The sequence below is a fragment of the Tamandua tetradactyla genome, chromosome 22, assembly GCF_023851605.1.
Source record: "Tamandua tetradactyla isolate mTamTet1 chromosome 22, mTamTet1.pri, whole genome shotgun sequence".
NCBI classification, from domain to species: domain Eukaryota; kingdom Metazoa; phylum Chordata; class Mammalia; order Pilosa; family Myrmecophagidae; genus Tamandua; species Tamandua tetradactyla.
Genome location: NC_135348.1, coordinates 17,758,337 through 17,783,003, shown reverse-complemented (window position 1 = coordinate 17,783,003; position 24,667 = coordinate 17,758,337). Strand labels below are relative to the sequence as shown.

The 24,667-nt window shown below is 41.0% G+C and overlaps 1 protein-coding gene across 7 annotated transcripts in view; it reads left to right on the top strand.

Annotated features, from left to right (window-relative positions):
• Positions 1 to 1,351: 1,351 nt before the first annotated feature.
• The window catches only part of DCLK2 (doublecortin like kinase 2), a 204,130-nt gene continuing 180,814 nt past the window's right edge, over positions 1,352 to 24,667 (top strand). For 4 of the 7 annotated variants that reach the window (XR_013167469.1, XM_077139849.1, XM_077139848.1 and 1 more), the window contains exon 1: positions 1,353 to 2,189. Coding sequence is in view for 6 of the 7 variants with exons in the window: in XM_077139849.1 (XP_076995964.1) it covers positions 1,769 to 2,189 (421 nt within the window). In the remaining variant the exon portion in view is untranslated. Of the gene's footprint in view, positions 2,190 to 24,667 lie in introns of all 7 variants that reach the window. The other 3 variants (XM_077139847.1, XM_077139846.1, XM_077139851.1) reach the window with 2 other exon arrangements.

Here is a 24,667-nt window from a genome sequence, read left to right as displayed (position 1 = left end):
GTGCACATATGGCAATCATCCGTGGCATTGTCACGCTAGGGACACCTACTTTGCAGCTGCTGAAGAACTATTACATATATTTCCACCTTCTCTTATTTATGCTCTTCCAGGACTGAGATCACTCCAGGAAAAACATCCGTGCCTTACCCCCTTAGAGGAAGTTTGGATTTGTTGTCAAGGGCCATTCAGAGAACCAGATGCTGCATACCTTTAGGTTTCCAAGTAGTTAATCCACGCGTCACATCAAAATCAAACATCTTTGTGCATCATCTTTCCTGGATGGCAAAATGGAAACACCTAATGTTTCACACAAGCCTCTGGACAAAATGCTCTTACTGTTGACCAGACCCCACTAAATTACCAGTATGATGGGCGTTTACAGATGTTGACCTTGTTCATAATTAGAAGTTCAAATCTGACAAATTAAATACAGTTTGAATGTAAGGGAGAAAAGGGAGCAGGGATGGTCTGTTTCCTTTACTAATATATTCCTGGTGACAGAAACAACGCCTAATACGTGATATGTGCTCAATAAATAAATATTGATTAAATAAACCTCTCAGAAACCAGTAACTCCTGATCACTCATTCAAAGTTATTGAATGCACTATGTCAGTGCTTGTTACGGAAATTGTGTGTGTGGGGGGCTGTTTACCAAAGGCTTTTAAAATGAAACGCTAAATTCATTTAAAAATAAATAAATTTCTGGGCTCAAACTCAATGCCATGGTTAAAATTTCTGCTCTAGTTTGGCCTCGGTTCCTCACTTAATAGCTGGCTAAGGGGTGTGATCCCTGCCCTTGAATCTCCTTCCTTTGTAGTTTTTTTTAGCCTGCGCCTTCCCGTTTCCCAGTCAGAGGAGCGCATGCGGCGGCTGCGCCCATCACCGCGCCGCGCGGGGTAGTAGCTGGCAGGCGGGCGGGGCTGCCTAGGACCCAGGAGGAGCCGCGCCTCTGGGGCTGCAAACCCGCCTGGCCCCCTCTTCCCCTTCTCCCTCCCTCCGGGCCACGGACATCCCTGAGTCGGGAGGGGGCAGGAAGCCCTTCTCCAGCCCTGGCCGCGGGGCCGGGCGCGGATGCTCCCCGGTGGGCCGGGCCGGCTGTCAGCCGGGAAGGCGGGCTGCGTTATTTCCCGCTAGGGCCGGGCTCTGTGGGAGGGAAGGGCCCCGCACCGCCTCCTTAGCACAATCCCGCGCACGAGGCTGGGGGCGCCGCGCTCTGGGCGTCCGGCCAGGCGCGGGGGCGGACCAGGCTGGGCACGACGCCCCCGCGGGCCCGCGGCGCCTCTCCCACGCTCCCGGCCCCTCCCCCTCCCCGCCGTCCTTCCCTTCCGCGCTCCGGGGAGCGGCGGGCGCCCGAGCTTTGTGTGCGCCCGCGAGGCCGGGGGCGAGCAGCCGCGGTGACCGAGCCTCCTGAGGCCCAACTTTGCTGCTTCTGCCCGGCCCCCAAGCGGGAGTAGTGAGGCGTGGCTGGGTGGAGGAGGCGCTTTGGGGGGCGTGGGGCTCCCCGGCAGGCGGGAGGGACGGTGAGAGACGCGCGGGACAATGAGCTGTGCAGGTCGACGCTGCGGCCACTTTTAGCTGGGGGCGCGGGCCGGCCGACGCCTCCTCGGCCCCACCTGCGCGGCGAGGGCGGGATGACTAAGCCAGGTGGCCCGGCGTTCTAGGGCCCCTCACAGCCAAACCCGACCCGCATCTCGCGGTGACATTAGGCTGCCTTAGAGGCTTTGGCTGGGACGTTTTTTCGGTAGGGCGCCCTCGGAGCAGTCGCGATGGCCAGCTCCAGGAGTATTGAGCTGGAGCACTTTGAAGAGAGGGACAAAAGGCCGCGGCCAGGGTCGCGGAGAGGGGCGCCCAGCTCCTCCGGGGGCAGCAGCAGCTCAGGCCCCAAGGGGAACGGGCTAATCCCCAGCCCGGCGCACAGCGCGCACTGCAGCTTCTACCGCACGCGCACCCTGCAGGCCCTCAGCTCGGAGAAGAAGGCCAAGAAGGCGCGCTTCTACCGGAATGGGGACCGCTACTTCAAGGGCCTGGTGTTTGCCATCTCCAGCGACCGCTTCCGGTCCTTCGATGCGCTCCTCATGGAGCTCACCCGCTCCCTGTCGGACAACGTGAACCTGCCCCAGGGAGTCCGCACCATCTACACCATTGACGGCAGCCGGAAGGTCAACAGCCTGGAGGAGCTGCTGGAAGGTAGGACGGGAGGGAGCGGCGTGGCAGGTGCGGCCGAGCGCGCCGGCAGGTGCAGTGGCAGCGGGCCCCGTGCGCAACCTCCCGCCTAGCACTGGGGGGAAAGCCTGCGGGGTGTTTTCTAGGTGCCCACGGGGTTTGCAAGGTTCGTTCTGCTTCTCTGTAGGTTCTGTGTGCAGGATGTGAATCCACTGTACTCAGTTTCCTTCCCAAGAGATTTGCCTTTGGGAAAAAAGGAAAGGGAAAAAATCTTAGAGGCAAATTAGGCATTCCTGATATCGCTTAAGATCAGTGAACTTATTTTTGTGTAAGTGCAAAACTATTTGAAAAAGTGGCTCTCCCATGAGGCACTGATCAACCCCCTATTATCTCTGACTATTCAGGCCTCTGTGTAGACCTAGGAGCAAGCATCTTCCAGCCTTGGCGATCATCTTGTGCTTGTTTTACTCAGAAGCTGTGGTTGTGAAATGCTATAGGTTGGCTTTCTTGGATTGGCTAACAGCAGAAGTTACATGAGGTCAGGAGGGGTGATTCTAGACACTGGTTCTCAACATTGGATGCACCTTGGATCACTGGGGACTTTAAGTGGTGCCTGTGGTGGTGCCTGGGCCCCATCCCAGAGATCGCGATGTAATTGGTTTGGGAGGTGTCCTGGGTATCAGTTGTTGTAAAAACTCCACAGATGATTCTAATGTGCAGCCAAGATTGAGAACCACTTTGCAAAAGATTTTTTTCACAGTTGGTGGTAATAAGGTGAATCAACATCAGTTTTTCTTCTACCACTGAGAATAGCAAGTTAGGGTGATAGAGGCCCCTGGAATTAATAGTTAGGGCCTATTATAAATTGGTAAGCCTGGAGTGCCAACCATGCTGCACTCAAAGGGACTGCTTGATTGTATGTTGGCTCATCTTTGGATTGTGCAACATTTACTCTCTTTTCAGGGGAAAAAAAAGCATTATTAATAAAGAATCTGTTTCCAGATCTAAACACCACTCAGAAAGACCAGGTAGAACCCTCACATGTGCTAACTGTATGTCCGTATACAACCAGCACTCATGCATCCTGTCTAATGGAGAAAGCACATTCCATATGAGTCAGAGCAATATTGGCTTGGCAAGTGGAGCAACCCAACATTGAGCTAAGTGCTTTTCTTATGTTATCTTGTTTTAATCCTCAAATCAACTCTTAAGGCGTTATCCCCATTTTATAGATGAGGAAGTTTCAGCTACATGCCTTATCACGAAGTACTTGGAGGAGCGTTTGTGCAAAAAACAAAAAGATGAAAAAAACTTTCATCTACAGAAAGTTAGTAATAAAACTATATTAATAAATTTATGTAGCCACACTGAGGAGTCCAGAAAGTGGTTGTGTTTCTCTATTTAGTCACCATTGGAAGTTTTTCCTGCCTCAGCTGTATGAGAACCCAGCCAAAATTGAGTTCCCTCTGTCTGATTTCACACAGACTCTTGGTCAGCTGTGAGTTTTGGTTTTAAAGTCCTCCTGAGGAGGTGCAGACAGCTGGAGAAGTGTAAGTAAAATAAAGATGCAGTGTTAAAAGGGCTTTTTCATTTTTCTTAATCATGTTAGATACTTAAAAGCAACAACTGTATATATATTTCACAACCCAGTAATCAATTTTCTTACTGACCTGAGGTCAGAATGGCAGCCCAGTGGAAGGGTCACAGCAGTGTCTATTGCTTAAGAACTCATTATTCACGTGCCCCTGGGAATGCTGTCTCAGGTGGGACAGCAATTTCAATATGCTTCTCTAAAGTAATTTTTACAATATATCTGCTGTCTAAAGTTAATACACTCCAAAGATGAACCCTCAAAGGAGAGATGATCTTTATGCATATTAATTTATAAGGGCATAGAGTAGATAGTGAACCCTCACTGCCCAGGTGGTGTGTGATCCACTGGGTCTAATTGTCAAACTATAGTTACAACTACAAATTGGCACTTGAGAGATTTCCTTCCGATCATTCATTTACTGATTTTTGGAGATTGGGGATTTGGGGAAAACACTTAACTATATGTAGAGTCCAAATTACATCACAATATGATAAATAGTGATACAGTTACAACACAGATATTGGCACAACAAAAATGTTTCCATGGCCCAGCCAATTGCCCGTTTGTTACAAGCAGTATTCCACATAATACACTACTGTGAAAGAAAAAATTTGGGCACTTACTTGTCATAGTGGCGTTTTATCTGACAATGGATCTTTGTGTAAATTTTGAATATCCCATAGCAATGCATTTTTAAAGAAAGAAATAGCTATCAGTGCTTACTATCAGTCATTCCAGAATTCAGTTCCAACTTTTAAAGTTATGTGCCCAAATGTTCAGATTTATCATGCAAAAGAACTAACCAGCTATTTGTAAAGTTTTTATTTCCTCAATAAAAATAGATCTGTAGAATTGTCCATGTTGCCAAAATTGACTACTCTGTTTCATCATAGTTCATCATTTTTAATAACGATTCTTTTGGATGATCTTTTCCACATTTTTGTTTGTTCTCTCTTTTGCTTTTTTCATCATGTAAAATTTGTAGTTTAGATTATGTATTTTTTTTCTAAAATATTTTTCTAAAATGTCTTTAATGAAGAAAAGAAAATGATGACTCAAGAAAGCAGGGCATGAACACTTGTTCAGAGCCCCAATCCTTTTGAATTTAGATGACAAAAGAAATCTGCATGGCCCAGATCTTTTCTTCTGCCCTTGACCTTGAGAGTCTCTGGAGACTAAAAGCAGTGCCCTAGTGTTAGCTGGCACTCCTCCCACACTACACTAAACCAGCAAATGTCTTCAACCTCTTGGTTTACCTCCCTTTGATCAAATTAATTTCACTGAGTTGATGCTGTGCAAACTGGCCCAGTAATCCTGTTTATTCTTTAAAACTGGATAGACCCTCCTCTAGGACTTTAACAGGCAACCCTGGGAGAAGCAGGCTGAGCTGTCCTAAGCTATGAGCTTGCTGAGCTCTGAGCATGTCTAACAGCCATCCAACTGAGGATGTCCAGTTAATTCACTTTCAGATTATTGTGTTTGAGACTGAGGGCCAGAACTCCTAATCTTAGTTCTGTTCTTTGTGCATTTTGGCCATGTTTGTAAAATTTTGATGTCCCAAAGGGTAATCAAGAGCCCTGGGTTCCACTGACTGAATTTGAGAAAAAGCACCTCTCTTTTCTCTGAGCCCTAGTTTCCTTTTCTGTAGAATGAGAAGTTAGATCAACTCTCTAAGTTAGGTCCTTTTCAGACTAAAAGTGTATACCCTTCCTCTAGTGTATGATGTCCTGGGCCGCCTTTCTCTAGCTAGGTCTTGACTTCCAGAAAATTGAAGAGGCTACAAATGTCCCAGTGCCAAGCAAGGAAAGGGATTGTGTGGCTCTCATGGAGCGCTTGCTGGGAGCAGAAGAATTATTTAATAGCTGTCTTAGCCTCTCTCTTTCCAAAGTAAGATGTCATTTTATGTTATTTCTGCCTTTTGCCCATTGGTTAACAACAGATAAGCTGATTGAATTTTATCATGTGGAAGAATTTTGATTATTTTGGTAAGAGATGGTTTCATTTGACCATTAGTTTGACTTGGATATTTAAGAAAAGCAAGGTTCTAAAGAAATTGAGCCCTTGAAGTTTCTGAGGTTCCCCCACTAAACCTCGTTTGCTACATCTGTTTGGTTAGGTCAGTCTCTTTGAAGGTGTTAAAGAAACCAAAATATAGTTACCAGGAGAGTTTTTGAATCAAAATGAGCTTGCATAAGAACCCAGATCGCTTAGTTGTTTTCTCCTTGTGATAATGTAAATAGTAATAGTAGGTACTGAACACTTACTGTTATGGTGAGGGAGGAAACTTAAACCCAGGAGTTATGAGACATTAGAACATAGAAGTCAAAAACTGTACACATTAAAGGCACCTGTGATCATTGGACATGGCACTTCAGCATTAAAATTTTAAGTCTACATATCCTTTTCTACTTGGGAAACTCCTAGATTCTTCAGGGCCCACTTCGAAGGTCACCCGTTTGTGAAGTCTCAGGCATCTGGGCAGTTGGGCAAACAGTGGTTGATGGAGGGTATGGTGTGTGCTAGATGTTGGTTCCAGGTGATGATGATGATGATGATGTAGATGTAAGCACACACACAAGATAATTTCAGCTCAAGTGCTGTAAATGAAGTGCTAATGAGATGGGCAGGAGAGCCACATTGACAAGACAGCTTGTCAAGAGAAAGAGCCCCTGGAGCCAAGAGCTGAGGCTTAAAACTGTCTCCTCTGCCTACTCACAAGATTTTTCTTTACTTCTACACTCTTTACTCCTATTATTAACACTTAGCTTCATAGTCAAATTAGTTTCATAATGGGTCTGCCTTTTGCACTATAATGAGAAGAACCTGGTTAGGGATCTTGGACCTGCATTAAATTCATTGCATAAATGGTCCAGAGAATGATTTCACCTTTAAATCCCTTGGTTGTCAAGGGAAGTTTTGTATGAGCTGTTTTGACAGGGTTGTTTCTAAAATTTGTGAAAAAATACATTTTTGTAAATTGGACTCTATTTTAGAAAATGAAAGATTTAATAGTTGGTGAAATTCCGTGCTAACTCATCATTCCTGAGAGAATAATTCTTCCGTAATACCCTTTTGTATAACTCTGGTTGTCCTCTTCATCTCATTCCTTAAAACAAGGAAAATCAGATGTGCTGTTTTACAGCTTTATCTCTTTCTGGGAGATAATGGGAAGAGAAAATTTTATTTGAGGAGTAAAGAACTCTGAAGGGTGAGGAAAGAGAGTATTTATGAGATTCGAGTATGACACAGTTATACTTTAGTAGTATCAATATTTCATAAGGCTTTAAACTACGGAAATGGGTATTTTAAGATGGTGTGATGTGAAATAAAAGGAACTAGATTCCCTTGGTCAGTGGTCTTCAAACGGCTTTCCAGGTCACCCTGGGTGCTTGGCCAGTTGATGAACATCTCCACCACCTGGCTTCACCACATTCCCACCTGCCCATGTTCCCACCACTTCTGTTTTTTATCTCTTCTCTGCTAAAGTAGACCACAGTCTTAAGGATTAGGTATTCTTTTCTTCTCAGCCTGCTGATAAACAGCAATCATTGTGACCGTTTGTTAGTTGTTTTATGTGCAGTCATTGTGTGATATGCTGTATATGTTTTATCTCCTTTAAATCTTGTTACACCCTATGAGATAGTGGCTGCATTGTCTACTCATTTTAGAGATGGGGAGGCTGAGGCCTGAGAGGGTATGAAGTATAGAGGTGGTTTCGTTGCCCGGCTGTGAAAACAAATGTCATGCATTGGTTTGACTTAACAACAGAAATTTATGGACTCTTGGTTCCAGAGGCTAGAAGACTTGCTTTTTCCAGAGTTCTGTATTTTCTATTTGGCCAGCAGTCTTCAGGGTTCTTGGCTTTTCCATCGCAAGGCAGTATACATCATGGCATCTTATCCTTTCTCTTCCAGGTTCTGTTGACTTCCAACTTCTGGCTGCTCCCTCTGGCTTCTCTCTCTCTCTCTGTCTAAATTATATCTGTTTATAAAAGAGTCCAGTAATCCAATTTAAAGCTCAACCTGATTCATTTAGGCCACACCTTAACTAAAGTAACATCTTGAAGAAATCCTGTTTACAGTAGGTCTACACCCACAGGACCAGGGTTAGGAACTGAGTGTGCTTTTTATGGGAATTATTATTCAATCCCCAACAGTCTGCCCTCCAGATGCCCAGAAGACATTTTCTTCCTACATGCAGAAATACATTCATTCAATCATAGCATCCCAAAAGCCTTGTCACCACTAACAATTCTCTAAATACAAAATCACACTAAAATCAGTTAAGGATGTGTTTTGATCTATGGCCAAATTCCTTTCACTCTGTGGACCTGTAAAACCTAGAAAACAAATTATCTGCTCCCTAAATACAATGGTGGGACAGGCATAGGATTGACATTCCCTAAAGGGAGAAATTGGAAGGAGAACAAGGGCCATGGGTCCTCCAAAAGTCTGAAACCCAGCAAGACAAGCTCCGTTTGATCTCATGGTGTGAAAGCCATCTCAGGCTTGGTTTTTTGTCCTCTGGTTCTGAGAGAGTGGCAGCCACAGCCTTTGTAAGCATTTGCCGGGCAGCTGTGGTTTCTCGGAACACTGGGGTAAAGGTCCTGCCCTCTCTGAGCATCGGAATGGTGGTCAGGCTCACTGTGAACCCTGAAGCATAGACCCCACCATCTCTGAGCATTGGGGTGGTGGCACTCTCCCTGAACAAGGGAGTCCAAGGTCCACCCTCTCCAAGCTCAGTAGCAGACCATCCTGCCCTTCTCTCATATATGGTGAATATGCTCTCTTGGCCTGAGGAGCAATTTTCGGGCATTCATGATTCAGCCTTTGAAGTCATTCTTCCCTCAGTTTGTTCTTCTCTATCCATTTCAGTCCACGCTGGAAGTTGTTCTGCTCAAGGAGGTCCCTGAAAGAGCCACTTCTGGCTCTAGTCTTAGAACACACCATCTGGATAGGCTGAGACTTTTCACAGCATCAATTGCTGGTTCCTTGTGCTTAAGAGTTTAATTCTCAGCAGATCCTTTTCCTCTTACATTTTACTGTAAGCTGCAGGAAGAAGCCAGGCTGTACCTTCTGTACTTGGCTTGGAAGTCTCCTCAGCTCATATCCAAGTTCATTGCTTACAAAGTCCACTCTCAATCAGATATCATAACACAATTTGCTAAGTTCTTTGCCACTTTATATGAAGTTCACCTTTCCTCCAGTTTTCTGTAACATATTCATCATTTCCTTCTAAAGCCGCCTCGGAAGTATCTTTAGTGCCCATATTTCTGTCAACCATCTCTTCAAAGCAATCTAAACTATTTCTACTTAGTGCCTTGTGATTCCTCCAGGCTCTACCATTACCCAATTACAAAACTGTTTCTACAGTTTTAGATATTTGTAATAGCAGCACCCCACTCTCTAGTACTGAAAACTGTTTTAGTTTCCTGACTGCTAAAACAAATACCATGCCATGGGTTGGCTTAACACCAGGAATTTACTGTCTCACAGTTCGAGAAATTAGAAGGCTTCCTTCCTCCTTGGTCCCTATCTTCTGGCTGGCCAGCAACCTTTGGGGTTCCATAGCATTTCCATCACAGAGCAACACATATGGTAGCATCTTCTCTTTTCTCTTCCAGGTGCCATTGACTTTCAGCCACTGGCTGCTCCCTGTGGCTTCTTCTTCTGGGTCTGACTTCCTTTGCATATTGGGTTAAGGCCCACCTTCATTCAGTTTGGGCACAGGTTAACTAAGGACATCATCAAGGTCTTATTTACAAATAGAATCACACCTTAAGATCAGGGATTGAGACCTGAATATTCCTTTTGTGGAGGATTCCAACAAATGTTTTTTTCTTTGAAGTAGAATACTACTATATACACCTACAAAACGAGTTCTGTGCATCCAAAGTCTGCAGAGTTGTCTTGCTTGATCTCCGTTTCCTCATCTGTAATATGAAAGATGGGCCATGTGATTGCTAAGGCCCCTTTCTCCTTTAATGTTTTGTGATCCCTGGAAATGCTGCAGGGGCTGGGTAAGACAAATGCTCTAGACTCTGTCTGGCTGCACATCTCTCTTTAAAAGTTGTTCAAGTTTCAGGGTAGGGTGCAGTTACCTTGGTTTCGGTACTCTATAGGAAGGCTTTCTCCATAGGCTATTCTCATGAAAGGGAAAATTACAAACCCAGTGAAAGCTGAGAAAACAATAATCTTACTTATCCCTTTGCCACACGAAACAAATACTCCTGGCACATAGTGTTGGTGGATTGTCTAAGCCATTTTTCAAACATTTTTTATTTTGAAATACAAATATGTACAGGAAAATAAATTTCAAAGTACATTTTAACAAGTAATTATAGAACAAATTTCAAAGTATGATATGGCAATGGAATATTGAGTGGCTACAAGAAGAAATGAGGGTGTGAGGCATGCAACTAGGTAAATGAAACTTCAGTACAGTATGTTGAATGAAATAAGCCAGAAAAGAAAAGGCAACTTTATAGCACCTCACTAATAATGGACTAATTATATTGTGCAGCATCTGAGAATTGAATTCAAGAGCATAGGTTATCAGGTGCAGGCCTATTGTAAAGGTTCCTAGATTGTAAGCTCTTATTACGGAGTAGTAACAGTTATTTCTAAATTCTGAGATGCTGAGCTCTTTGTGTTTAACCTGGTCATTCCCTGGAACTTTGAGTATCCGTGTGACACCTGAGATTCAGAGCTACATTCTGCAGCTATGAAAGTCAGCATTATTTCATACAACAACTGTTAAAAACGCTGAAAAAGTGATCAAACGTCTATGAGAGAAATGAGTAAAGCTAATCTGGTTAGGGCTAAAGTAAATCAGATGAAAGGGTAAAGGATGATATTAACTGTATTTTAAAACTTCAGCTTCTGTGTGAGACCAAAGGAAGAGATGTTCATTTGGTGCAAAATTTATATTTTCAGTAGCACATTGTCTAATTTAACTTGTGTTGTCACCTTAGCCAACCACCATAATTACGTGAAACCTCGATAGGGAGTGATATCTTCTTGGATTATACAGGTTGGTGTGATGCCACGATACATCCTACAGTCATCTGACAGAAAATAAAAGAGTATTTGCAGAGTCCCTTTGAGGGACTGGGGAAAAATGTGGAAATATTAAACTTTTCCTCTTGGGAAAGACTTGATAGTCTCAGAAACATTAGGGACTGCAAATTTGATGGGCCAGGCCCTGAATCTTGGGGCTGCTCTTATGAAACTTACTCCTGCAAAGGGTAAACTAAGCCTATTTAAGATTACACCAAAGAGTCACCTCCAGAGACCCTCTTTTGTGACTCAGATGTGGACTCTCTTTTCTGCCTAAGCCAGCTCTGCACATGAACTCACTGCCTTTCCCCCTAGATGGGACATGACTCCCAGGTGTGTAAATCTCCCTGGCAACATGAGGCATGACTCCTGGGAATGAGCCTGGTCCTGGCAATGTAGGATTGAGAAAGCCTTCTTGAAAAAAATGGGGAGAGAGATAAAATAAAATTTCAGTGGCTGAGAGGTTCAAATAGAGTCAAGAGGTCATTCTGGAAGTTATTCTTGGGCAGTATGTAGGATATATATATATATGTATGTATGTTCCTTTTCAGTTTCGGAGTAGCTAGAGGGAAAGACCTGATACTATTGAACTATAAAGGCAGTACTTTCTTCTACCATAAGATTTTATGTCATCTTATTTTTTTCTCTTTTTACGTTTACTGATAATCTTCATTTCTGCACTCTTCTCCAGACCTCTCTCTCCTGTCTGTTCCTATCTGCTTGTAGTGCTCCCTTTAGTATTTCTTTTGGAGCAGATTTTTTAGTAACAGACTCTCTCAGTGACTGTTTGTCTGAAAATATTTTAATCTCCCACTCCTTTTTGAAGGACAGTCTTACTGGGTATAGAATTCTAAGTTGGAGGTTTTTCCCTTTCAGAACCTTAAGTATATCATACCACTGTCTTCTCACCTCCATCATTTCTGCTGAGAAATATGCACATGGTTTTATCAAGCTTCCATTGTATGTGGTAGATTGCTTTTCTCTTGCTTCTTTCAGAATTCCCTCTTTGTGTTTGATATTTGACAGTCCAGTTAGTAACTATCTTGGAGTAAGTCTGTTCGGATCTTAGATTAGGTCTGTTTGGATCTATTCTGTGTGTGATATGCTGCACTTCTTGCATCTATAATTTTATGTCTTTCATAAGAGATGGGAACTTTTCAGTGACTATTTTTTTTATTACTCTTTCTGTCACTTTTTCCCCTCCACTTCTCCTACTGGGAGACCCATAATATGTATGTTTGTGCACTTCGTGTTGTCATTCAGTTCCCTGATATCCTGCTCATATTTTTCCACTCTTTTCCCTGTCCTTTTGTGTGTGAGATTTTAGATGTCCTGTTATCTAGTTCTCTAATCCTTTCTTCTGCCTTTTCAAATCTGCTGCTATAGGTCTCCATTGTTTTTTTTTTTCCATCTCTTTTATCATGCCTTTCATTCCCACAAGTTCTGCCATTTGTTTTGTCAAACTTTGGAGTTCTTTATGTTCACCCAGTGTCCTCTTTATATTCTTCGTCTCTTTTACCATATCTTCCCTCAGCGCATTGATTTGATGTTTAATGTGATTTTATGTTTCTGTTCAAGCATCCTTAATTAGTTGTTTCAAGTCCTGTATCTCATTTGAAATGTTGGTTTGTTCCTTTGACTGGGCCATATCTTTGATTTTTCTAGTATGACTTGTTATTTTTTGCTGGTGTCTAGGCATTTGATTTCCTTAATTAGTTTATTCTGGAGGTTTTTTTTTCACTCTTTTACCTGGGTTGTTTTGTTGATCGCTTTTTTCTCTATCTGTTCTTTGGCATTCAGTTCAACTTATTCTAAACCTGAAGCATAGCATCTGTTTAGCTGATCAGAAGTTTTCAGCTCTTGTTTTTCTGTTTCTTGCCCTGCCTATGTGGAACCCTTTTATAAGGAGGGTCTTGTCAGATATGACTAACCTCCAGCCAGATTTCCCTAGACCAGAAAGGCCCATGTCTCAGAAGGGGGGTGTAACTAGTATCAAGTTTCCCTGAAGGTGAGACCCAGCAGATTGTGAGACTGTCCTATAAACTTTCTAGACTGTGGTTTTCCTGTCCTGCCTAGCAGGTGACACTTGTCTGTCCTCAGCATCCCACTAGTCTCTAAACTGATATGATGACTTTAGTTCTCAGCATCCTCTCCTTGCCAGGGGTGTTTCTGAGACAGAGGCTGAAGTAGAAGGTGGGCTTAGTTTACTTCTGTTTTCCAATCTTTGGGGTGTGAAGTCCCCAAAGGAGGGCCACTCCTTGAGCTAGATTCTGTTCCCCTTTTTTTGGGGAAGATACACCCTTTAGGGAATTATCTCCCCCACTTGACTGATTTTGTCTCTTAGACTTCTCTTAACTCAGCCATTGCCTAGGTCTCACTGAGAATTGAGAATGCCTGGTGCTTTCTTTACTGAGCTACTTGGAGTGGTTTGAAATAAAATAAAGAAATAAATGAAATCCCTTTTCAAAGTCAGTCCTTGTCCCCAAAGTTCCAGTACTCTGAGCTTGGCCAACTACAAAATCCTCCATTTTTTTTTGTCACTTTATTTTTTTCTCAGCTTCACCTCCTCGCTACCAGGATTATGCTTACTGGGATTAAAACTGCAATTGGAATTTGACTGAGTTACCTTCCCTTGCTCGCAGTAGAAACTACTTAAAAATACATGCATTAGGGAATTATTCCCATTCACCTGACTAGTTACTTTATCTTTCAGACATGCCTTAATTCTGCCCTTGTCTGAGGCAGTGCTGAAGCCTGAGAATGCCCACAGTTCTATCTAATAAACTGTTAAGAAGTAAGAAAAAAAAAAGAGGTGGGGAAAGCCTTCTCAGAGCCAGCACTCAGCCCCCCAGGGTTGCCAATCAAGAGCCTGAGGTGGTGTGTGGCTCTGTTTGCCCCCAGGCTCCATGTGCCCCCCTTTATAGGGGGCCAGCTCTTTTCCAGTATTTTATATTTGTCCCACTCAAGACGCCTTTTTTTTTTTCCTTCTGTCAGCCCTGCCTCCTTTCTTTTAGGGTGAAAACTCCTGGTTCCTGTCGTGCTTACTCTAGGTTTATTGGTACTTGTGACTTGTTTTCAGCAGTCTGAATTCATAGTTAATTCTGCATGTAGAACTTGGTTGAGTTATCTTCCTTGCTCCTTGTAGAGTCTGCCTCTTTTTCCCTTGGGGAACCAGCCTGCCATGCCCGTGGGAGAAGAGTGGCAGCCTCCGAAGCTCAGCAGACTTACAGTTCTGTATGGGATCTTGGCCATTCCATCTGTTTCAGACATGGGTATTACGTGTGTCATGTCACTTAAGGCCCCCAAACAATTGTTCCACACAGTTCCTGGCTATTTAGCAGGTGTCCTAGAGGAAGAACTAAATTTCACACCTCACTCTGCTGCCATCTTGCCCTACTTCTTTTTTTTTTCCCTCTTTTTTTTAGTTGACAAGCCCAAACCACATACAAACATGAACATTCTCTTTTTTAAGTTTTACTATTAAAACCAATCGACATACAATATGAACATTTTTTCTTATCACATAGTTGTATATTTATCATCATGATCATTTCTAAGAACATTTGCATCAATTCAGAAAAAGAAATAAAAAAAATTTTCATACATACCATACCCCTTACCCCTTCCTTTCATTGATCACTAGCATTTCAATCTACTAAATTTATTTTAACATTTGTTCCCCATATTATTTATTTATTTTTAATCCATATGTTTTACTCATCTGTCCATAACATAGATAAAAGAAACATTGAACTCAAGGTTTTCACAGTCACATAGTCACATTGTGAAAGCTATATCATTATACAATCACCTTCGAGAAACATGGCTACTGGAACACAGCTCTACATTTTCAGGCAGTTCTCTCCAGCCTCTGTATTATACCTTTAACTATAAAGGTGATATCTGTTTAATGCGTGAAAATAACCTCCAGGATAACCTCTTGACTCTGTTTGGAATCTCTCAGCCATTGACACTTTATTTTGTCTCATTTCTCTCTTTCCCCTTTCAGTCGAGAAGGTTTTTTTTAATTCCTTGGTGCTGAGTCCCAACTCATTCTAGGATTTCTGTCCCATGTTGCCAGGAAGGTCCACACCCCTGGGAGTCATGTCCCACATTGACAGGGGGAGGGCAGTGAGTTTACTTGTTGTGTTGGCTGAGAGAGAGAGGCCACATCTGAGCAACCAGAGTTCTCTTGGGGGTGACTCTTAGGCCTAATTTTAAGTAAGCTTAGCATATCCTTTGCAGGGTTAAGTTTCATATGAACAAACCCCAAGATTGGGGGCTCAGCCTATTGCTTTGGTGTCCCCACTGCTTGTGAGAATACCAAGAATTCTCCACTTGGGGAAGTTGAATTTTCTCCCTTTCTCACTATTCTCCCAAGGGAACTTTGCAAATACTTTTTTATTCACTGTTCAAATCCTTCTGGGATTTATTGAGGCATCAGTCTAGACAAACCTACAAAATCTTGTGCCCTACTTAAGGTTCCATGTACTTATGATGTTCAGTTAAGCTGTCCCCATGAGTTATATTAGGAAATGCACTTGTCAAAATATAAATTTTGTACCAAATAAATATTTTTTGCTTTAGTCTCACATATAAAATTTTAAAATTTTAAAATATTAATTGCCATCTATTTTCAGCACCCTGCATTATTGACATTCCTTTGTTCTTCCTCATGCAAAACATTTTAAAATGTGTACATTTAGTCACTATCATTATACACTCAAGGCATTCCTAGATTATACCATCTCAGTCTTTATCATCTCTTTCCTTCAGATTCCATTTGTGCCCACAGACCTCCTCCCTCTATCATTCTGACATTCAGCTTCATTCATTCAGTGTTCTAACATTATTATATTATGATTAGATAGTATTGTGCTATCCATTTCTGAATTTTTACAATCAGTCCCATTGCACAATCTGTATCGCTTCAGTTCCAATTACCCATTATCTACCCTATTCCTATCTCCTGATGACCTCTGTTCTTAACTGAAATTATCCACATTGTTTCATTAAAAACGTGTACATTCTTAACATACAAATATTCCATACATGGTGTACATATCAGTGGCTCACAGTATCATCATATAGTAGTATATTCATCACCATGATCATTTCTTAGAACATTTTCATTACTCTAGAAAAAGAAATAAAAAGAAAAAAAAAAACCCTTATACGTACCATACCCCTTACCTTTCCTTCTCATTGAACACTAGTATTTCCATTACCCAATGTATTATAACCTTTGTTTCCCCTATTTCTTTTTTCTGTACCCCTTACCACTCGCTTTCATTGATCACTACTATTTTAATCTACTCAATTTTTTTTAACATTTGTTCCCCAAATTCATATTTTTTACTCATTTGTCCTGATAAATGCTCCTGATAAAAGCAGCATCAGACACAAGGTTTATATGAACATTGATTGTATACAATTTGGATGTTTATATGGTATATGAATAATATATGTCAATAAAATTGCATTTAAAAAGTATGGTATGCACTAGTCAAAATATAAATTTTGTAACAAAGAAACATTTTTTGCTTTAGTCTCACACATAAGGTGACATTTTAAAGTATTAATTACCATCTATATTTCCTAGTATAACTTATGTAGATAATTTGATTGAACGCCATAAGTACTTGGAATCTCAGGTAGGACATGAGATTTTGTTGGTTTGTCCAGACTGATGTTCCGATGAATCCCAGAGTGATTCGATCAGTGAGTGGAAAAGTATTTACAAAGCCCCCTTTGGGGAATGGTGAGAACGGGGAGAAATTCAACTTCCCCAAGTTGAATTCTTGATATTCTCACTAGCAGTGTGGACAACCAAAGCTATACGCTGAGCCCCCAGTCTTGGGGTTTGTTCATATGAAACTTAACCCCACAAAGGATAGGTCAAGTCTACTTAAAATCTAGGCCTAAGAGTCACCCCCAAGAGAGCCTCTTTTGTTGTTCAGATGTGGCCTCTCTCTCTAGCCAACACAACAAGCAATTTCACCACCCTCCCCCTGTCTACGTGGGACATGACTCCCAGGGGTGTGGACCTTCCTGGCAACGTGGGACAAAGATCCTGGAATGAGCTGAGACTCAGCATCAAGGGATTGAGAAAAACCCTAGAATGAGCTGAGAATTAACATCAAGAGATTGAGAGAACCTTCTCGACCAAAAGGGGGAAGAGTGAAATGAGACAAAGTGTCAACAGCTGAGAGATTCCAGAGTCGAGAGGTTATCCTGGAGGTTATTCTTACACATTAAGTAGATATCACCTTGTTGTTCAAGATGTAGTGGAGAGGCTGGAGGGAACTGCCTGAAAATGTAGAGCTGTGTTCCAGTAGCCATGTTTCTTGAGGATGACTGAACAATGACATAGCTTTCACAACGAGACTCTGTGAATGTGAAACCTTGTGTCTGATGGTCCTTTTAGCTACTATATCAACAGAAGAGTAGAACATATGGAATAAAAATAAATAATAGGGGGAACAAATGTTAAAATAAATTTAGTTTGAAATGCTAGTGATAAATGAAAGCGAGGGGTAAGGGGTATGGTATGTGTGTTAGTTAGATTCAGTTGTCAACTTGGCCAGGTGAGCATACCTAGTCTTGTTGCTGCGGACATAGGCCAATGGTGCGTGAACCTCATCTGTTGCCAATTACATCTGCAGTCAGCTAGGAGGCGTGTCTGCTGCGATGAGTGACGTTTGACTTAATTGGCTGGTGCTTAAATGGGAGATTGCAATGTAGCACTGCTAAGCAGCTCAGCATTCCTCATCTCAGCACTAGCAGCTCAGCCCAGGCCTTTGGAGATGCAGAAAGAATTCACCCCGGGGAAAGTTGTTGGAACCCAGGGGCCTGGAGAGAAGACCAGCAGAGACCATCTTGTGCCTTCCACGTAAGAAAGAAACTCAGTGGAAAGTTAGCTGCCTTTCCTCTGAAGAACCAACAAAATAAATCCCCTTTTATTAAAAGCCAATCCGTCTCTGGTGTGTTGCATTCCAGCAGCTAGCAAACTAGAACAGTATGTATAATTTTTTTTTCTAATCGTTTTATTTCTTTTTCTGTTGTCTTTTTCTTTTTCTGAATTAATGCAAATGTTCTAAGAAATGATGAATATGCAACTATGTGATGATGAGAATTGCTGATTGTATATGTAGAATGGAATGATATGTTAATATTTCTGTTTGTTGTTAGTTTTTTTAATTAATAAATAAAAAGTTTAAAAAAAAGTATAGTATGGGTTACAGTTCCACAATTTCTGGTATTTCCTTCCTGCTGCTCTAAGACACTGTAGACTAAGAAGTCCTATCAATATAATGATTCCGTAGTTGTACTCATTTATTAAATCCTATCTTCTCTGTTACAACTCCTCTTTCTCCTTTGATCCTACTCCCAGTCTTTAAGGATATTTGGACAATGACCATTGTAACTTACTCATGTTGAAAAGGGATATTGACATTAAAGTGTAGGGAAATACAATTGGTTGATACTTTTTGAGAGACTGATAACTCTGGGTTTCCAGGCTTATGTGGCATAGGAACGATTTGAAGGTTTTAGGTTTCTGAAAAATATGGTTAGTGAGTGAAACTTTAGTAGACTCTCAGCTAGAGCCCTGGGTTTTCTTTAGAGTTTGAAGGAATACTGTTGTTTGGGGCTTGGCATATCGTGCCCATTTTAATGGGTGGGAATGAGTGGATATAGGTGATTTTAAGCAGTCTTTAGTTAAGACAGCCAGCTGGACAGTTGTGCAGATTTACAGAAGTGAAATAAGTCCGCTTTGGTGGTCTGGAGCCATGTACCTCCTAACAAACATGTTCTTAAACTTAATCCATTCCTTTGGGTGTGAGCTCATTGTCAATAGGACCTTTGGATGAGGTTACTTCAGTTACGGCATGGCTCAGAGTGGGTCTTGATCATATTCCTAGAGTCCTCTGAAAGCAGAGTGAAAATCAGACAGATGGAATGCCACAAGAAGAAAGATGCTGAAATTCAAGGGATCTGGAACCTGGGAGAGAAGGGGGAGGTCAGGAGAGGCTGCCATGTGCATTGCCATGTGACAGTGGAGCCCAGGACCAGGGATCACTGGCAGCCAGCCCCAGAATGCCAGTCTTTGGGGAGAAGTCATCACCTTGTTGACGCTTTTAGTAGACTTTCTTTTAGCCTTAAAACCATAAGGTAATAAATGCCCATTGTTTAAAACAGCCCATTGAATGGTATTTGCTGGAGCAGCCCAGAAAACTAAAACATTCGTGCTACAGACAAGTATTCCTTGCCCTTTGATGTTTCACTTTTTAAAGGTCCAGTAGATTTATGTTTTAGCAACTTATTAACTTCACTAGTGTCTGAGATGGCTGACATGACTTTTCTCATCGACAGGTATCTTGACAAACTCTTAAACCTTTGTGTCCTGTGTGTGTTTTAAATGCCAGGATTCCTCTTATAAAGACCCTATTTTTTCCATCTGTTTTGATTTCTCTGCCACAACTAATAGTTAGTTGTCTGTTTTTTTTTTTTTTTCTTTAGCTAGGGATTCATGTGGAACCTTCCAAGTATTTGCCTTGATCACTAAACTCATTAGAGAAGCAAGTTTACATGGGGCTATTTCTCAAGTTCTTTTCCCTCAAGTCTTGAGGAACATGAGTGTTATCTGTAGAAGGTAGTAAGTTTCCATGACCCCTTTTTCCTTTTCCTGATTCCAAATACTGTTAACTAAGGAGACTGAGATGATGGGCAAGGGTATTGGGGAAGTAAGCATTGGTCACTGCCTTTGAGAAATAATTACCTTTTTATTCATTAAGATTTAACTAAGTTATCTGATTTGTAAAGCATATGTAGTGAAGGAAGAGAGAAATCAATGCAAACATGCCACCAAACTTTCATAATGTGTTATAAAGTAGGAGCTTCTCACACATTATGACAAGTTTTTCGCTGTATGAGACATGGCAAATGGGACAGTTTATTTCAGATTAGGATAAAAATGACAATATTTCATCAGGAATGACAAATTATTCATCTTTCTAGTCTTGAAATATTTCTGCATGACAGAAGTAGAAGTTATCAAATTGTGTTTAAAGCGCAATTTGAAATCCATTAAAGATAAAGCTCTACCATGTAGGGCTACGTATGGATCATCCTGCTTGTGGAAACTCTACAGATGCTTTAAGACTGTTTTCATGCTCTCCTCTAGTTTCCCTTACTTCCCATCCCCAAAATAGAACCTTTTTTTAAAAAATTTATTTATTAATTAAAAAAATTAACAAACCAAATAAAACATCAACATATATAATCAGTAATTCACAGTGTCATCACTTAGTTGCATATTCATCATTTCTTAGAACATTTGCATTAATTCAGAAAAAGAAATAAAAAGGCAATAGAAAAAGAAATAAAACGAACACAGAAAAGAAAAAAAGATTATACCTACCATACCCCTTACCCCTTGCTTTCATTGATCACTAGCATTTCAAACTTAATTTATTTTAGCATTTGTTACCCCTGTTATTTATTTTTATTCCATATGTTCTACTCATTTGTTGACAAGGTAGATAAAAGGAGCATCAGACATAAGGTTTTCACAATCACACAGTCACATTGTGAAAGCTATATCATTATTCAATCATCCTCAAAAAACATGGCTACTGGAACACAGCTCTACATTTTCGGGCAGTTCCCTCCAGCCTCTCCATTACATCTTGAATAACAAGATGATAACCTACTTAATACATAAGAATAACCTCCAGGATAACCTCTGGACTCTGTTTGGAATCTCTCAGCCATTGACACTTTGTCTCATTTCACTCTTCCCCCTTTTGGTTGAGAAGGTTTTCTCAATCCCTTGATGCTGTCTCAGCTCATTCTAGGGTTTTTCTCAATCCCTTGATGCTGAGTCTCAGCTCACTCTAGGATCTCTATTCCACATTACTAGGAAGGTCCACCCCCCTGGGAGTCATGTCCCACGTAGACAGGGGAAGGGTGGTAAGTTGGCTTGTTGTGTTGGCTGAAGAGAGAGGCCACATCTGAGCAACAAAAGAGGATCTCTTGGGGGTGACTGCTAGGCCTAGATTTTAAGTAGACTTGACCTATCTTTTGTGGGGTTAAGTTTCATATGAACAAACCCCAAGACTGGGGGCTCAGTGTATAGCTTTGGTTGTCCACACTGCTAGTGAGAATATCAAGAATTCAACTTGGGGAAGTTGAATTTCTCCCCGTTCTCACCATTCCCCAAAGGGGGCTTTGTAAATACTTTTCCACTCACTGATCGAATCACTCTGGGATTCATCGGAGCATCACTCTGGACAAACCAACAATATCTCATGTCCTACCTGAGATTCCAAGTACTTATGGTGTTCAATCAGACTATCTACATAAGTTATATTAATAAATGTACTAGTCAAAGTATAAATTTTGTAACAAGCATTTTTTGCTTTGGTCTCACACATAAGGTGACATTTTAAAATACTAATTACCATCTATTTTCAGCACCCTGTAGTAATGACATTCCTTTGTTCTTCCTCATACAAAAATATTTAAAAAATTCGTACATTTAGTCACTATTATTATATACTCTAGGCATTCCTAGATTATACCATCTCAATCTTTAACATCTGTCTTTCTTTCTGATTTCATTTATGTCCCCAGCCCTCCTCCCTGTATCATTTTCACATGCAGCTTCATTCAGTGTTTTAACATAATTGTATTACAGTTAGGTAGTATTGTGCTGTCCATTTCTGAGTTTTTGTATCCAGTCCTGTTGCACAGTCTGTATCCCTTCAGCTCCAGTTACCCAATATCTTACCCTGTTTCTATCTCCTGATGGTCTCTGTTACCAACGAAATATTCCAAGTTTACTCACTAATGTCAGTTCATATCAGTGAGACCATACAGTATTTGTCCTTTTGTTTTTAGCTGGTCTCACTCAGCATAATGTTCTCAAGGTCCATCCATGTTGTTACATACTTCATAAGTTTATTCTGTCTTAAAGCTGCATAATATTCCATCGTATGTATATACCACAGTTTGTTTAGCCACTCGTCTGTTGATGGACATTTTGGCTGTTTCCATCTCTTTGCAATTGTAAATAATGCTGCTATAAACATTGGTGTGCAAATGTCTGTTTGTGTCTTTGCCCTTATGTCCTCTGAGTAGATACCTACCTAGTAATGGTATTGCTGGGTCATATGGCAATTCTATATTCAGTTTTTTGAGGAACCGCCAAACTGCCTTCCACAGCGGTTGCATCATTTGACATTCCCACCAACAGTGAATAAGTGTGCCTCTTTCTCCACATCCTCTCCAGCACTTGTCATTTTCTGTTTTGTTGATAATGGCCATTCTGGTGGGTGTGAGATGATATCTTATTGTGGTTTTGATTTGCATTTCTCTAATGGCCAGGGACATTGAGCATCTCTTCATGTGCCTTTTGGCCATTTGTATTTTCTCTTCTGAGAAGTGTCTGTAAAACCTCTTTTTTGAGAAAACATCTGGTTTCTGAATCCTTCATCCCTTGACCTGTTTTGTTTTGAGCTACAATCATAATCAACGATTTGTTCAAAACTGGGGACCAGGTCTTCCTCTTAGATGCACAGTGAGGTTTAAGGGACAAAAGGAACAAGAGGAAGGTATTGAGTAGAGGTGAGGTATCTAGGAGATGCAGAAACACTGTCAAGGAAAGTTTGACTTCTGTTCATGATGAGCCAATTGGAAGACTGATTCTATATCCATAATGTTCCTGTTTATATACTAATATTATTAGATGGACACATTTCGGTTTGAAGGTCTCTCTTTTCAAATAGCCTTAAAATCACATTTTGTCTTCCTTAGGAGACCAAAGGAAGAGATGTTTATTTGGTGCAAAATTTGTATTTTGAGTAGCACATTATCTAACTTAGCTTATATGTCAGTTTATTTGAACACCATAATTACATGGACTCTGGAATAGGGCATGAGAACTTGTTGGTTTGTACAGGTTATTGTGATGCCCTGATACATCCCAGAATAATTTGGGCAGAGAATAAAAAAATATTTGCAAAGTAACCTTGGGAGGCTGGAGGAGGGGAGGAAGAACTATTCAGCTTCCCCATCTGAGGAATTCCTGATATTCTTGCAAGCAGTGGGGACAAGCAAATCAACAGGCTGAGCCCTCGATCTTGATATTCACCCCTGTGAGACTTACTCCTGCAAAAGAGAAGCTAAGCCTACTTATAATTATACCCACGAGTCACCCCCGGAGAACCTCTTTGGTTGCTAACATGTGGCCTCACTCTTCTAAGCCAACTTAGCAGGTAAACTCACTCCTTTCCCCCCTACATGGGACATTACTCCCAGGGATATAAATCTCCTTGGCAATGTGGGACAGAACTCCCAGGATGAGCTAGGACCCAGCATTATGGGATTGAGAAAGCCTTTTTGACCAAAAGGGGAAAGAGAGACATGAGACAAAATAAAGTTTCGGTGGCTGAGAGATTCCAAATAGAGTTGAGAGGTTATCCTAGAGGTTATTCTCATGCATTATATAGATTTCCCTTCTTAGTTTATGGTGTTTGCACGTGGTTAGAGGGAAGTACCTGAAACTGTCCCAGTAGACTTGATTCTTGAAGATGATTGTATAGCTACATAGCTTTTACAACGTGACTGTGTGATTGTTAAAACCTTGTGTCTGATGTTCCCTTTATCCAGGATATGGACAGATGTGTAAAAAAAATAAGGACAATAATAAGTAAATAGGGCAGTGCAACCATGTCTCAGTGGCAGAATTCTCACCTGCCATGTCGGAGACCCGGGTTCAGTTTCTGGAGCCTGCCCATGGCAAAAAAATAATAATAATAAATAATAATAAGTAAAAAAAAATAAAAGGGGGAGAACAAGGAGTAAAAAAAATTGGGTAAATTGTAGTACTATAATGGTCAATGAGAGGGAGGTTAGGAGTTTTTTTCTTTTTTCTTTTTATTTCTTTTTCTGGGGTAATACAAATGTTCTAGAAGTTATCATGGTGATGAATAAACAACTGTGTGAGGATATTGTGAGCCATTGATTGTACACCATGTATGGACTATGTGTGTGTGAACATTTCTCAATAAAAATATGTATAAATATATACATATATATTTCAGCAATGTGATGCATTTCATCATAACACTGACATGTGAGACAGCTCTTTTTTTTCATTTTTGAATGGGCAGGCACTGGGAATTGAACCTGGGTTTCTGGCATGACAGGCAAGAACTCTGCCTACTGAGCCACCATGACCTACCCAAGACAGCTCTTTTAAAAGTAGTAAAACATTGTGCTCCTCTCTCAATGTCTGATATAATGGAAGTATTGTGTTTTTCCCTATTAATAACAAAGATGATTATTGAAAAAAGTTAAATATGGTCAAGCAGTGTTTCTCAATCTTTACTTGGGTCATTTAAAATTGAAAAATAAATTAACTGTTTAATAGCTAAGTTTACAGAAGCCCAGTATGGCCTTAATTATTTGAATGATATTGTCATGTGAATATTTATAAATATAAAGATAGGTAGGCTTATGCACATAGATCTTACATATTGATGCAGTCAAAACAAATTTACAACATAAGTACAAATTTAGCATAACCAATAAAATGTAATACAGTATTATAAAGGAACAGATACTGTTTTGCTGAAACTAAATTAGCATTCCCAGCATGACCAAGATGCTAAATGCTGAGTTCAATATGTTGTATTTTGGTATGGCATGTAATGATTGGGGTTTTGCACACTGCTAACAAGCCTTCATTCCTGCAAAGTAACTTGATATCCTCTGGCCTTAACTTGGTGTGAACAATGTCATTTTACATATGTTAACTCCATTTCTGTTTTTCCTCATTGACTCCT